The 13,172-nt window shown below is 54.3% G+C and overlaps 1 protein-coding gene across 1 annotated transcript; it reads right to left on the bottom strand.

Moving 5' to 3' along the window:
- Nucleotides 1-354: 354 nt before the first annotated feature.
- GLMP (glycosylated lysosomal membrane protein) lies at nt 355-8,659 on the bottom strand. The gene is made up of 6 exons (XM_074938713.1): nt 8,523-8,659; nt 5,904-6,161; nt 5,123-5,311; nt 3,626-3,844; nt 2,464-2,741; nt 355-1,961 (listed from the first exon to the last, which is right to left on the bottom strand). Exons 1-6 carry the CDS (start codon nt 8,613-8,615, stop codon nt 1,793-1,795), a joined length of 1,206 nt encoding a protein of 401 aa, XP_074794814.1. The 5' UTR covers nt 8,616-8,659; the 3' UTR covers nt 355-1,792.
- Between the last annotated feature and the right edge of the window lie 4,513 nt (nt 8,660-13,172).

Genomic DNA, 13,172 nt, shown 5'->3' on the forward strand with positions numbered 1-13,172 from the left:
AGCACTAGAGAAAAGAAACCAGGATTTCATTTCCCTTTCAATAGGGAAATCAGTGAAGACTTACTCCCTTTTAATAATTTTTACTATCTTCACCATTATCCCAGGTGGACGTTCCTGCAATGAAGCTGGAATGCCCTTTGACCACTGGGTCTTGCTGCCCCCAATGGTTTGTCCTGGTCGAGCAGGACACATGACAATTTATTTCAATCCGTGGGGCAGGGATTTGTCTACTTCGGTGTTCATACAGCAGCTAGCCCGGGGTCCCAGGCACCACTCGAATATACGTGTATCAGCAGCCTGGCCCTACAGATGTACAAAGCCACCGAAAGGCACAGAGGTCTTAAAAATATTCTTTAATTGGTCCAAAAGGCAGATCAAAGATAGAAACATCTGAAGAAAACCTGCCACCACCTCACAAAACACAGAGTGAATTAAATAGAGCACAGTGAGGCGCTGGGTGAGATTTCAAGTAACATTCAGAGCTGGCTCCTCTGAGCAAACTCAGCAGAGTGAGAGTAAGGGTGTAACAGCAGTGGGATCTGGAACTTGCAAGCTGGGGGAGTGCTGGACACTCAGAATTAGACCTTTCAGGCCAAGATTTTTAAAAGGGTGCCCAAAAAAAAGATCACCAGTCCCAACTTGAGGTACCTCAGAAGAGGCCCCGTTTTGCAGGCAGGGCCAAGCACCAACCCGCTGACAAAAGAAATAAAGATCTGGCCCCTTTTGAGGGGGCTCACGTTGGACACCTAACACTGACGCACCCCAAAGTCATTAGCTCGTTCTGAAAAGCCTCCGCCCTATTGGCGAAAGGCAACCTTTTCGCCGTCCCAGATACGGTTCGAATTCACGGGCAGCAGATTGCCTCACTGGTGAGCATACGGCCGAGTGTTAGAGCTGTGAGACACCAGCTTCTCCCTCCAGGGAATCGGGGACTTTACGAACACTCCAGTGGGTGGCATGGGGGGTGTAAGTAGGTTGCTGATCAGCTCACAAGCTGGTGATTTATACAGCAAAGGCGTGTTGCCTTCTGTGACCCAGCCCCTGATGTCTCCTTGTGGGAGAAGACGACTAGTGGTTTCTCCTTTTTAAGGAGACAGAAGATCATTTCTCCCAGTGGTGAACACAACTGGCCCCGCCCCCCCGAGCCACAATCCCTCGCTGGCTGGTTTAAAACAAGAGCACTGATTAAAAACCAGAAGCTGGGTAGCACCTTGCAAAGCGCCCTATGGGAAGGTTCTGCATTTGTGAATGCAGGGTCAGGTGCGCTGATGGGTGGAGTGAAGGGAGAAGCTAGACACTGGACTAGAAACTGCTAATGCTTCTGACCCCCCAGCCCCCAAGAGACATTTCTCTGGCAGGCCCTGCTGGATCCCAGCCCTGCCCTGGAATGTATTCTAGAGCCCCTCTGGAGAACCTCAGTGCCAGATACTGCTTCTAAAAGTCTTTTAGAAGCAGCAAGGGAGAAATGGATCAGTCCATCCTCAAGGCATCAGACAGCCGAACAGTTATGAATACAGGGCAGGTCTCCTTCCCACCCCACCATGCCAAGCTCCGAAGAGCCAGGATCCAGGGTGCAGAGGTCGCACTGCAGATCATTGCACTATTCCCCTCTGAGCCTGGAATGACGAGGGGTCAGGACCACGGAGAGAGCGAGAGAGAAGAGGATGCATAACCATGGCAGTTAATAAATAAGTTCCCAGGAGCAGCCACTTCAGGAGCCTTGGGAGAGCCCAAGGGTCCAGCAAGAGAACCGGGGCCGGCGCTAGCTGTTTCCAAGTCCTGCCCACGTTGGTCAGTTGATGGGCTCGTACTGGGAATGGCGCTTCCTCCGTGCGAACAGCACCACAAGGGCCCCTGCCAGCAGCAGCACCATGGGGGTGCCCAGGGCCACAGCCATGATGGCCATCACGAGGGGAGAGAAGGCGTCTTTCGGGGGCGTGCCGAAGCCGAGCAAGGCAGACCTGGTGGAGGCAGGGAGCAAAGGAAGAGGCTAGCCAGCGATGAAGAGGCCTGTTTGGGCCAATCAGCCAAATCCCATAGCCTCCTTCCTCCCGGGAACGGGGACGGAGGATGGCCTTGGGGCTAAGGCACTGGACTTGGGAGACTGCAGGCCAGTCACTTCCCCTCTGTGCAGAGATAGTGGGGTGGACTTTGAAGTAGCCCGTGGCGGAGGACACAGGAAGCTACTTGGAGGGCAGGCAGAGATGGGGCTCAGGGACTGACCTTTCCAAGCCACAGGCCTGTTAAGAGGGGGAGTGGGGCAGCAGCAGCCAATCACAGGGAGCAACGAGAGTCAAACAGAGGCCTTCAGCCAGGAGCTCTCCAGGGCAGGGGCTGCACCCATCCATGCACATGGGCAGCACCTAGCACTCTGCAGGGTAGTGGGTAGAAGACAGCACTGCTGGGGGGGCAGGGAGACACCACTCAGGCAGGCAGGGGGAGCAGAAGGAAGGTACCACTCACCAGCTCAGGTAGCCCTTCTCGGCATAGACCTCCCCGTCCTCGCCGCTGAAGGAGATATTGATGGCGGCAATGCTGTGGCTGCGGCCCAGACCCTCCCCGAAGTAGGCGTGCGCGATGCTGGGCCCCGGCAGCGTCCGGTTGGCCGTCTGCAGGGGGTAGTAGCGACAGCGGATGGCGTTCTCCCTGCTGGCATCCCTGGAGCCGTACGCCGTCGTCTTCCACTGGAAGAAGCTCGGGCCGACGCTGTCATTGCGGGGCTCGGACACCAGCTGGGCCATCTGCCCCCACCCAGACAGAGGAGAGAGAGCAACACGTTAAGAAGGCAGACGAAACAAGGGCATGATGGCCAACTGTTCTCACGCTGGAGCAGGGGAGCTGGGATCAAGGACTCCTGGGGTCTGTCCCCAGCACTGGGAGGGAGCATGATCTAGTGATTAGAGCAAGGGGTGCTGAGAGCCAGGATTCCTTCCAGTGCCAAGGACAGAACCCAAGAGAGCACATTCTGCTGGTCAAAGCGGAGGGCCAGGACTCCTGGGTTCCTTTCCCAGCTCTGGCATTGACTCAGGCAAGTGACTTCACTTTCTCGTGCCTGGATTTCCCTCCACAAGCTGAAACTTCCCTTAAGAGGCTGAATAGCACAGACAGGTTGTAGAAGCCATAAACAAAACACCGTGGGAACAAATATTAGGCGAAGGGCCCTTTGCTAACCTTAACCTTTACCTTTGAAGCGTAAGAATTATAGCAGCCGGGAAAGTCTCCAAAGACAAAATTCCAAACCAAACAAGCAACGTTTCTCAGGAAGTTTTGTTTTCCAGCCAAGCTGGACTTAAACCTGCATGTCCTCCCCTGCCAACATCACAACCTCTTCAGGTCACTAGCAACATGTAGCACCAAGGGCCTGCACCTCTGCCACTTGAGCTAAAGGAGGAACTCCACTCGCTGTCACTGGTAGTAGACTTTTATCCTCAATATATGTGTCAGCTATTAGAATGAGACACCTCCAACATGGGTCACATTCACGCCTACTCCAGCCTCTTCCCTCCCCATTCTATTCTATATCAGCTCCTACATGGTGCCCATTACCATGGTATCTGAGCTCCTAATCAGCCTCTGTCTAGGCAGCTAGATGGCTTTCAGCACCATAGCACCCCCTAGCCCTCACCTCAAAGATGGTGGGCGTGTACTCATCATCAATGGACCGCACCGACTGCAGCCTCTTGTGCCCCCCTTTCTCCTCCACCGTGACCACTTCCAGCAGGAAGCGAGACTTGTTGCCGCGCGGAGCCATGTTGTCCATGATGAACTCCACCTTGGAGCTGTTGGCGGTGTGCAGGAGGCGAGGGAGGGGGCCGTCCCGGCCACCCTCCTCGTAGGCAGTCACCTGGAGGCGGAGGCATATGAGAGGAATAGCACAGTCTAGCGGGCCAAGGCTCAGAACTCATGGGGTCTGCTCCCAGCGCTGTCACTGACCTGCTGGGTGAGCTTGGGCAAGTCACGTCCCCTTTTTACGCCTCAGTTTCCCCTCACACCCTCCTCTGTCCATTCAGGTTGTCAGCTCTTTCAGACAGGGGCTGCATTGTGTCTGTTCAGCACGCAGCACTAGGGGGTCCAATTTCAGTGCTACCATAACACAAGTGTTACAGCAAGGATATGGGGGACTTGTCACGACGCCCCTTATAGCTCCATATGCCCTACAGCAACCAGGAGCCTACAGTGATGAAACTGTGCCAGATTACCCAGCCCAGTGGCGTTACCATTGGAATAACAATGCACCTAAGGCCCTGGAGGATTCCCCATCTCTTCCAGCCTTTAAGTCAAGCCTGGATGTCTTTCTTAGGGAGACATGCTAGCTCCCCCAGAAGTTATGGGCTGGATGCAGCAATTGGTGGGCAAGGTTCTCTGGCCTGTGTTATACAGGAGGTTTGACCAGAGGATCAGAATGACCCCACCTCTCCTTAATCTATGAACCCTGCGAACCTCCTCCAAATAGTCCTGGGGGCTGGGAGAAGGTCAGAGAAACCTTGGGGTCTTGCTGGGCCACTGGGGAACCAGTGAGGAGTGGTCCATCCTCTGGGAAACGCTCTCACGCTACACCACAGGAGTCTGGGAGCCAGGACTCCGGGGTTCTATTCCCAGAAGGATATAATGCGGGGGGGGGGGAGGCGGCGTCGGCGTGTGGCTTCTGGTAGTCAGGAAGCAGGTCCCAACGCAGCCCCACCTAACCATGGCCCTGCTGTGAGCTCAGGGAGGAGGCCCTTTCCCCTACTTGATCAGGAAGAGGTGAGGGGAAGGGTATATATGTCTGGGTGTGTAGGGGGAAGAATGCTGTTTGGGGAATGCAAACAGGGCTGGGAAGGGGACCAGAGCACCAGCACAGGACAGGGAGTGGGTGGACAGCAACAGAGGAGAGGCAGCGGAGAGCCCAGCGGGGGGCAGGAGAGGTGCATAGAGGGGTGCCTGGAGGGTAAGAGAGCAGGAGAGCGTGTGGCATATATCCAGTGGCACAGGGGGTAGAGTCAAGAAGGCCCAAGGGGCCCTATCCAGAGCTCTTGGGAAGCCTCACTTCACTTTCAATGGGCATTGGGTCACATCCTTGGTCGGCTAGGGGCAATAGACCCCTCCCCTGGGAAGGACGCGAGGCGGGGGAGGGCTGCCTCACCTGGAAGGAGATGGTGCCATTGTGGGAGGTCCCCCCAGGGTCCACGGTGTTCATCCCCTGGAACTTGGCCATGAGGGCTGTCTGGTTCACAATCTGCCAGGAGAAGCCAGCCAGGTCATAGGAGGGGTAGAAGGGCTCCTCCTGCCCCTTGGAGAGTCCCGACGCATTGGTCCCGTTGTACTCGAACACCTGGAAGCAGGAGGAAGACGGGCCTTGATTTGCACGGGAAGAGACTTTAAACACCCACCCCCACCACGCATGTGCGTACTTGACCCCAGCCCCTCGGCAACGCAGGGCACCAGGCACGTTCCACCTATTTCACCTGACTACTGAGGGAGGCACCCTCCATTGAAAATCCCTCCCGCTCCTTTCATCCCACCGGCATGCTCACTGGGGCTTGTTCCCCCCACTCCCTGGAAGGGAGCTGCCTCCTGCCAGACATTTCAAGGCACCGCACACAGACCAAGAGGCAGCAGAGATTCCCAATTTGCAACCTCAGCAGGGTTCCCACCCCAAAGGAAGTGGTGGGTGCACCCCCGCCCCCCCCGGGAAGCGGATGGGGGACAGCGCACTGGAGAAGGCTGCGTAGGGACAGCTCTCCCCTCCCCACCCCCCAATCAGGCAGCAAATGGGCACGAACGGAGGGCAGCCGGATGTCCTACATGGCAGAGTTGGACGCCACCTTCCAGGACCAGTTGTGCCGGGAGCTAAGTAGGTGGCTCCTTCCTGGGGCAGCCCCTGCGACTCTGACCCAGCCTCCCCCCCCCACCGCCACCCCGACCTTCGTGAAGACGACAGCGGTGGAGTAGACGACGCTGCTGGGCGGCTCAATCCAGATGGCCCCGGCGGGGGAGGCAGAGAGGAGCTTGGTCCAGTTGACGTGCAGGGCGCTGCTCTCGCTCCGGGTGTAGACCAGCAGCACGGTGGGTGCCCCGATGCCGCTCCACACGTAGTGCAGGGTGTCGTTCTGGCCCACAGCCCGCACGTGCAGGAGGCTGGCGGAGGAGCTGTTCGAGCCAGAGATGTACTGCAGGGTCACCTGGGCGGTGGGAGGCAGAGAGCGGGCAGGGCGTTATTAACTCACACAGACCGTTCCTGAGCTCATTAGACTCCACTCAGCACGTGCCCTGCTGGGCAGCGGCAGGACAAGTTTAGACACCCTTGGACTCCTTAGGGCCACCGGGGATCTGGAGCGCTGCATTATATGGGCCCATTAAGCTGCCATACAATGTCTTAGTGACCTGTCTGGGACCCATTACCACAGCATCTAGGCATGAGAAAACCTTTGCTCCCTAACCACTAGGCCATCCTTCCCCAGCAGAGAGGGCTTCACTCCTGCTCCTCCTACAGGAGTGAGGTACAATTCCACCGTAACACACACAACCGCATTTTGAATACAGTGGACCCCACAGGTACTAAACCCAGTTCAAGAAGGTTTCTCCTAATTCCATCAGGTTTGCCCCAGATATCGTCAGTCTGGCACACAAGGCTCCAGATGTTAAGAGGTGGAAGAGACCCATCGAATCACCCAAGCCATCTACACAGAGCTCCCATCATTGAGCAGCCTCTGGTTTTGTTGTGTGCTTCACTTCAGCCAAAGCGTCTGACCAAAAGGAGCAGAATGTCAACCACCAAGGGAAGGGAAGGACATCGATTTTCAGTTTCTTTCTGATGCAGGGGAAATGGGAGAAGAATCGAGAGGTTTGCTGCTGGCCTTGCTTCAATGCTCGGATTACACGGGACAGACAAACAAACACTCCCCAGGCATATCATGAAGCCTTGTCAAAACCCACAAAGAAGTTGTATCCCAGGATAGCTGAAGCCATACAAGTGTGGAAGCAGCATAAATGGGATTAAGTATAGCTATTCCTCTAGGAGAAGGGAAAATAAGTCATACCAGTACAAGGCACCTTTACACCAGTACACAACTGTACACCATAACTGCAGCCACAGTGGGAGGGTTGTACTGGTATAACTATATTGCTTTAAAAAAAGAAAATCAAAGAAGTTAAAATAAATCGCACCTCTAACGAACAGTTATTTTGGGACAAACCCAGTGTTTCCTAGACCCACAGAAATGTAGGGCGGGAAGGGATCTCAAGGGGTGATCTAGTTCCTCCCCACCCCCCAAGGCAGGATTAAGTAAAGCAGATTGAAGAGGTTTCCCTTCTTCCAAGCTTGATCAAACGAAAAAGTAAAGTCCCAAGGAGCCAGAGCGCTTTGCAGAAGCAGATGCCCCACAGTTGCAAGGCCGGAGCCTGCAGGCTTAGAAAGGAACCAGCTCAGCAGTTCCACTTCCTGCTTCGAAAGGGCAGGTCAGGGAAAGCCAGAAACTCTCTAAGCAAGTGTCATTCCCCCATGAGTCCAGAGTAAGAGGCCTGCTGGGGAGAGCAGACGGCTGTTGACAACTAGGAGGGTGCTGAGAAGAGAGGGCGGATAGCTGGCCATCACCAGGGTGCGTGTTATTCCTTAACTACACACAGGAACGAATGTGCCCCAAGAACAGGCGACCTCCCCTGCAGCCACAGACCAGGTACTTGCAGGACAACGTCCCCCCAGCACTCACTGCCATCCTGATCTGCTGGGACCCCCCTAGAGGGCCGACAGGGGTCTGCCCGAGCCAGGCATTCCCTGCCCTCTCTCTGCAGAGCCTCCCCACTGAGGGCACACCCTCAGTTACTACTGGGCAGGCCCCCATGTGGTGCCATTAGCAAGGTTCTGAGCCCCCCAGCCCCCCACACTGGGCCAGACCCCAGTTCACAGAAAGGGCCCCCCCAAGGCTACTGAACCCCTCAGAGCCCGAGAGGGGTATTGAGACAAGAGCCAAGCTTCAGCATGTGGGAGATTCTGCCCCCCCCCCCATTTCTTCAAGCTGCTTATTTGGGGCTTCCAAGCTACAGGCCTCTGGTTTATTTCACTCCTGGGCTAGTCTCTGGCCCAGCTGTAGGGAAGGATCATTAGGAGCCGGGGGGCCAGGGTAAGAAGCCAGCTTCCTGGAGAGCCAGCGCTCGCCCTCCACCCCGGCTTCCTCCCCAGGGCCGGGCAGCTTGTTCCCCTTCTAGGACTCGGCAGAGGCCACAGCGAACCCCAAAGGCAGCCAGAGGGAAGGCCGGGTGGTCGCAGACTTGCACAGAGAGAAACACCGGGGGAAGAGCGCGGGGGGTGGGGGGGACGCAGGTAGAGCTAATGGCATGAATCCAATCAGCCACCCACAAAAACAAAACCACCGCCCAGGCCAGCTCCAGCCCAGCCCCAGCCCAGCCCAGCCCGCAGAGCCCCCCCAGGCTGATCGCTCCCCTCTTTGCAGGGATGTCCCCGGGGCCCCACACCAGACGCGGCTACAGCCACTAAATCCGCTTCGGCGGCCAAGGGGCCGCGCCCCCGGGTCCCCTCCGCTCACCTGCCTCCGATCGCCCCCCGCGGCCGCCAGCAGGCAAGAGAGACCCCCCAGCAGCCACAGGCCGGGGAGCAGGCGGCGGCCTCCCGCCGGCATGTTGGTTACTGTGTTGCAACTCTCGCCTCACGTGCGCCCGCCCGGCTCGTCCCTCCTTCCAGGGGCAGGGCTGTCTTCTCTTAAAGGAGCCGCCGCCTGAAAAGAGGGGAGGGGGGAGAAGAGGAAGAAGAGGAGGAGGAGGGGGAGGGGGGGTGTAGCCCAAATGAGGCTGTTCTCACCGCTCACTCGCATAAAGTTAACGGTCTGGTGTTTAGTCGACATCTGCCATCCCCAAGCGCGTTGATCCAGCTCGCTAGGGCCCTGAGCCTGGGCTCGGTCCACAGCCAGCCTGCCTCCCACAAGGCCCAAGACCTAGGCCTACGTGAGGATGTCGACGCTACATCGTAAGTCCGGGTCTGGGGACCCGAGCTCGTGGACTGGGTGTTTCCAAGACCACACTTGAGCATCCGCACTGCACTGTAAACCTGGGCTGGACCTGGCTCTCCTGACCGTGGTACTGCATCCAGACTGCACTACACAGACCTCCTGACTCAGGTCTGCCGCTTGAGCTGCATCCAGGCTGCAGAATGACCGGGCTCAGATCCGAGCCGCAGCAGGACTCGGGCTCTAACCCCCCCACCCAGCAGGGTCCCAGGCCCCATGAGTCCTTGCTGATTGGAGTCAGACTGATTTGTTTGCAGAAGGAAGGGCGGGGGGGCTTTGGCTCAAATCTGAGGCAGAGCCCGGGCATAGTGTGCAATGTAGACAGACGCTGTATATCTGCAAGGATCCTTCCCCCCACCTCTGAAATGCAGCCACCTCTGGGATGGAACACCACAGCTGTACCATGTACAGGTGGCAAAAGACAAGCACACTGACCTTGCTGCCATGCCTCCCTTCTGTTAAGATTTCCACGGCAGAAACGCCGTAGCTGCAACACAAATCGAGGGTGAGCTGTGAAGCATTTAATACAACCTGTATTGGGAGAACGGGGGGGACTTATTCTCTCTCATAACTTCCCACATCTCCCCTTTCAATGGTCTCCCATTACCATGACCGATTATTATGTATTATTGGCATTGCAGCAGTGCTTAGGAGCCTACCCCATGGTGCAAAGTTCTGTACAAACACAAAAAAATGGTCCCCGCCCAAAGAGCTTCCAATCTAAGTATAAGGCAAGAGACCCCAGGTAAATACAGCCAGGCAGGGGAGCACAAGGAAACAATGAGACAAGGTCACAGTGTTGGACAGTGGTCTCAGCCCACCAGCCACCTATTCATTGTCAAGGCATAACAGCAAAGGAGTCTCTGTAGATCAGCTTCCCTACGGGCATGTGAGGACTATTCCATTCAGCTTCATGCATGGACAACACCATTTTATCTACACACAGAAGCGGCCCTGATTTTACTGAAACTAATGCAAGCTAAACTGCTCTTAGTGAGCTGTAAACTGACTTAAGCGTGTCCACATGGGCGTTTGTATTGGTTTAGCTACATCGTTTTTGAAATTATAGTTAAATGGGTGCAACTTATGTCTGCTCTATTCTACAGAGGTTCTTATACCGCACTCATCATCCCCACAGTATCTGAGCGCCGTCCCTTCGTGCACTAAGCAACACGTGTAGGTAAGGCCTACGTTCTGGTTGCAGGAACTTTGGCCCAGATCCTGAGGTACTTGAGACGATCTGGATGACCTTGAAAACTAGAGTAATGGGAATGGGGTGAAATTTAATAGTGCAAAGACATGCCCTAGGAACTAACAACAAGAACTTTTGCTATAAGCTGGGGACTTAACAGCTGGAGGCAACAGAGGAGGAGAAAGACGTGAGTGTACAGGCTGATCACAGAATGACTGTAAGCCACCAATGTGATGCGGCTGAGAAAAGGGCTACTACAGTCCCAGGATGCATCAGGTGAGGTATTTCCAGTAGAGACAGGGAAGCGTTAATACCATTAAACAAGGCCCTGAGGAGAGCTCATCTGGAATAGTGTGCACAGTTCTGGTCTCCCATGTTTAAGAAAGATGAATTCAAACTGGAGCAGGTTCAGAGACGGGCAACGAGGATGATCCAAGGGATGGAAAACCTGCCTTATGAGAGGAGACTCAAAAAGCATGGCTTGTTTAGGCTGACCAAAAGGCGGCTGAGGGGAGATCTGATTACTGTCTATAAATACATCAGAGGAATAAATACCAAGGAGGGAGGGGAGTTATTTAAGTTAAGACCAATGTGGACACAAGAACAAACGGCTATAAACCAGCCATCAAGAAGTTTAGGCTTGACCTTAGATGAAGGTTTCTAACCATCAGAGGAGTGAAGTTCTGGAGCAGCCTCCCAAGGAGAGCAGGGGCAGAAAACCCAACTGGCTTCAAGACTGAGCTTGATAAGTTTATGGCGGGGATGGTAGGAGGAGGCTGCTTACAATGGTATATAGCCGATCTGCGGCTGCCAGCAGCAACTATCTCCAACGGCCGGAGAGGGGACGCTAGCTGGGGAGGCCTCTGAGTTGCAACAGAGAAATGTTTTCCAAGTGTCTGGCTGGTGGGTCTTGACCACATGCTCAGGGTCTAACTGATCACCAGATTTTCAGGGGAGGGGAGGGAGGGGGGGGGAAGGAATTTTTCCCTGGGTCAGACTGGCAGAGCCCCTGGGGTTTCTCTGCAGCATGGGGCCCAGGTCACTTGTACATTTAAACTAGTGTAAATGGTGAATGCTGTGTAACTTGAAGTCTTTAAATCATGATTTGAAGATGTCAGTAACTGAGCCAGAGCTTAGGGGTCTTTTACAGGAGTGGCTGGGTGATGTTCTGTAGCCTGCAACGTACAGCAGGTCAGATTAGATGAACACGATGGTCCCTTCTGGCTTTAAAGTCTATGAGTCAATGGGAAAAAAAAAAAAAAAAAAAAAAAAAACAGACAGTTTTAGCCCTGAGCAGCCTCCTCTCCCCCTGCTGCCTTTAACTTGGAGCTTGTGTGCCCCGTCCAAAGGCAGGAGAGAGAGAGAGAGAGAGAACATACTAACACTTCTGACAATGCAATCCCTCTTCTCTTGACATGCTTCAGGCACACTCACACATGCTGCTTGAGACTTTGGCTGTAAGTGAAGGAGAAAAGGAGGGTTTTAAGGTGAAATTTAAAGAAGGGAAGGGTGTCAGTCTTGGAAAGGAGAAGGGGAGGATTAGATGGATGGGAAAGCACAAGAGCACCCCGCAACTGTGCAAAGGGTGTGTGAAGGTGGATTTGAGATCCAGGGGAGGTAGAAAGAAGTCAGAGGTCTGGGTGGAGCAAGCCCACAGAGAGATGGGAATTAGATTTGGAAGTGGGTATGAGGCACGCAATGGATAAATAGCTTGGGGACTGAGGCTCACCTTCTTGCAGCTGGGAAATCCACCTGGGATATTCTGGACCCTCCTGTGGTTTAGAGATGTATGGTGTCAAACCCCTAAAGATGGGACCCAGCAATCGGCCATCAGGCCCAGTCTGCTTTAAATCCATTTGTATTGGCACAGAATGATCCAGCAACAGGTTGACACATTAAACGTGGTAGCTAAGGAAGCACAGACCCCATCAGGTTGCCTGAAATGGAATAAACCACCCAGCAAGCATTAAATACATACCCACCCTAGCAGGAAATACACCTCCTACTGATTTGAAAATAGTTTCCTGAGACCATGTAAATTGTGGGTAATGAGGAGAGGGCACAGATCACAGCCATGGCATGGGCACATAGTACAGGGAGCGCATCAGTGGGTGGTTCAAGGGGAGCAGTGAAGCCTAGCACATGCCGTTCCGAAGCCAGTGTGAGATACATGGATCGATGTGGTTGCTAGCATGGAATTCTTAGTCCCTGCCTGTGGATTGCTGCTCCTTTATGATACACGTATACCTCCCACTGGAGGATTTCAGAGCACATTAGAGGGAATATATAAAGCCTCAGAACCTCTACTACCATGGAAATATTACCCCAAGGAGAAACTGAGACACAGAAAAGTGAAGGGACTTACCCAAGGTCACAAGTCTCTGGCAGAGTTGGGACTAGAACCCAGCCGCCCTGATTTCAGGAGCCCTTTGCTCTAAAATGCTAGCCACACCCCCGGCCTCCATAGTGGTGGATTTGCATCAGTGTCACACAAGCAGAAACAGGAGCTTGTTCAAGTAAAAGCACCAACCTAAGGTGGCTATTTGAAGTTTCAGGTATTACACATCCACTTTGTTAACTATTTACACCACAGGTGGCAGGTAATTAAACCCCTTGGACTAATCCATTTTAGTGCAAGTAGGAGAAGGGAGCTCCCAAATCTTGAACAGCCCCACCTCCAGCATTCAGACAAGGCAGAGTTAAATCTACCAGCTAGCCCCAGCACTATTTTAGTAGCCAAGCTTTGGTGCTCACATGCAGGGTAAACGGGCAGAATGATCTCTCCGTTCAAAGATGTGCAGCTCAGGGCACTGCTCAAACCCAAAGTCTCAGGGAACGAAGTGACAGGTGAGTGGAAGCCGATGGGGCAGAATTCTTCCTTACCTGCTTTTGGATCTGCACCGTGAAGTTACTTAAACCACAGGAGTCAAAGGAGGACGAATCTAAATACGTTCTAGGTATCACAGTGTTCAGTTAAACGA

Source organism: Natator depressus, chromosome 24 (assembly GCF_965152275.1).
Source record: "Natator depressus isolate rNatDep1 chromosome 24, rNatDep2.hap1, whole genome shotgun sequence".
Taxonomy (NCBI): domain Eukaryota; kingdom Metazoa; phylum Chordata; order Testudines; family Cheloniidae; genus Natator; species Natator depressus.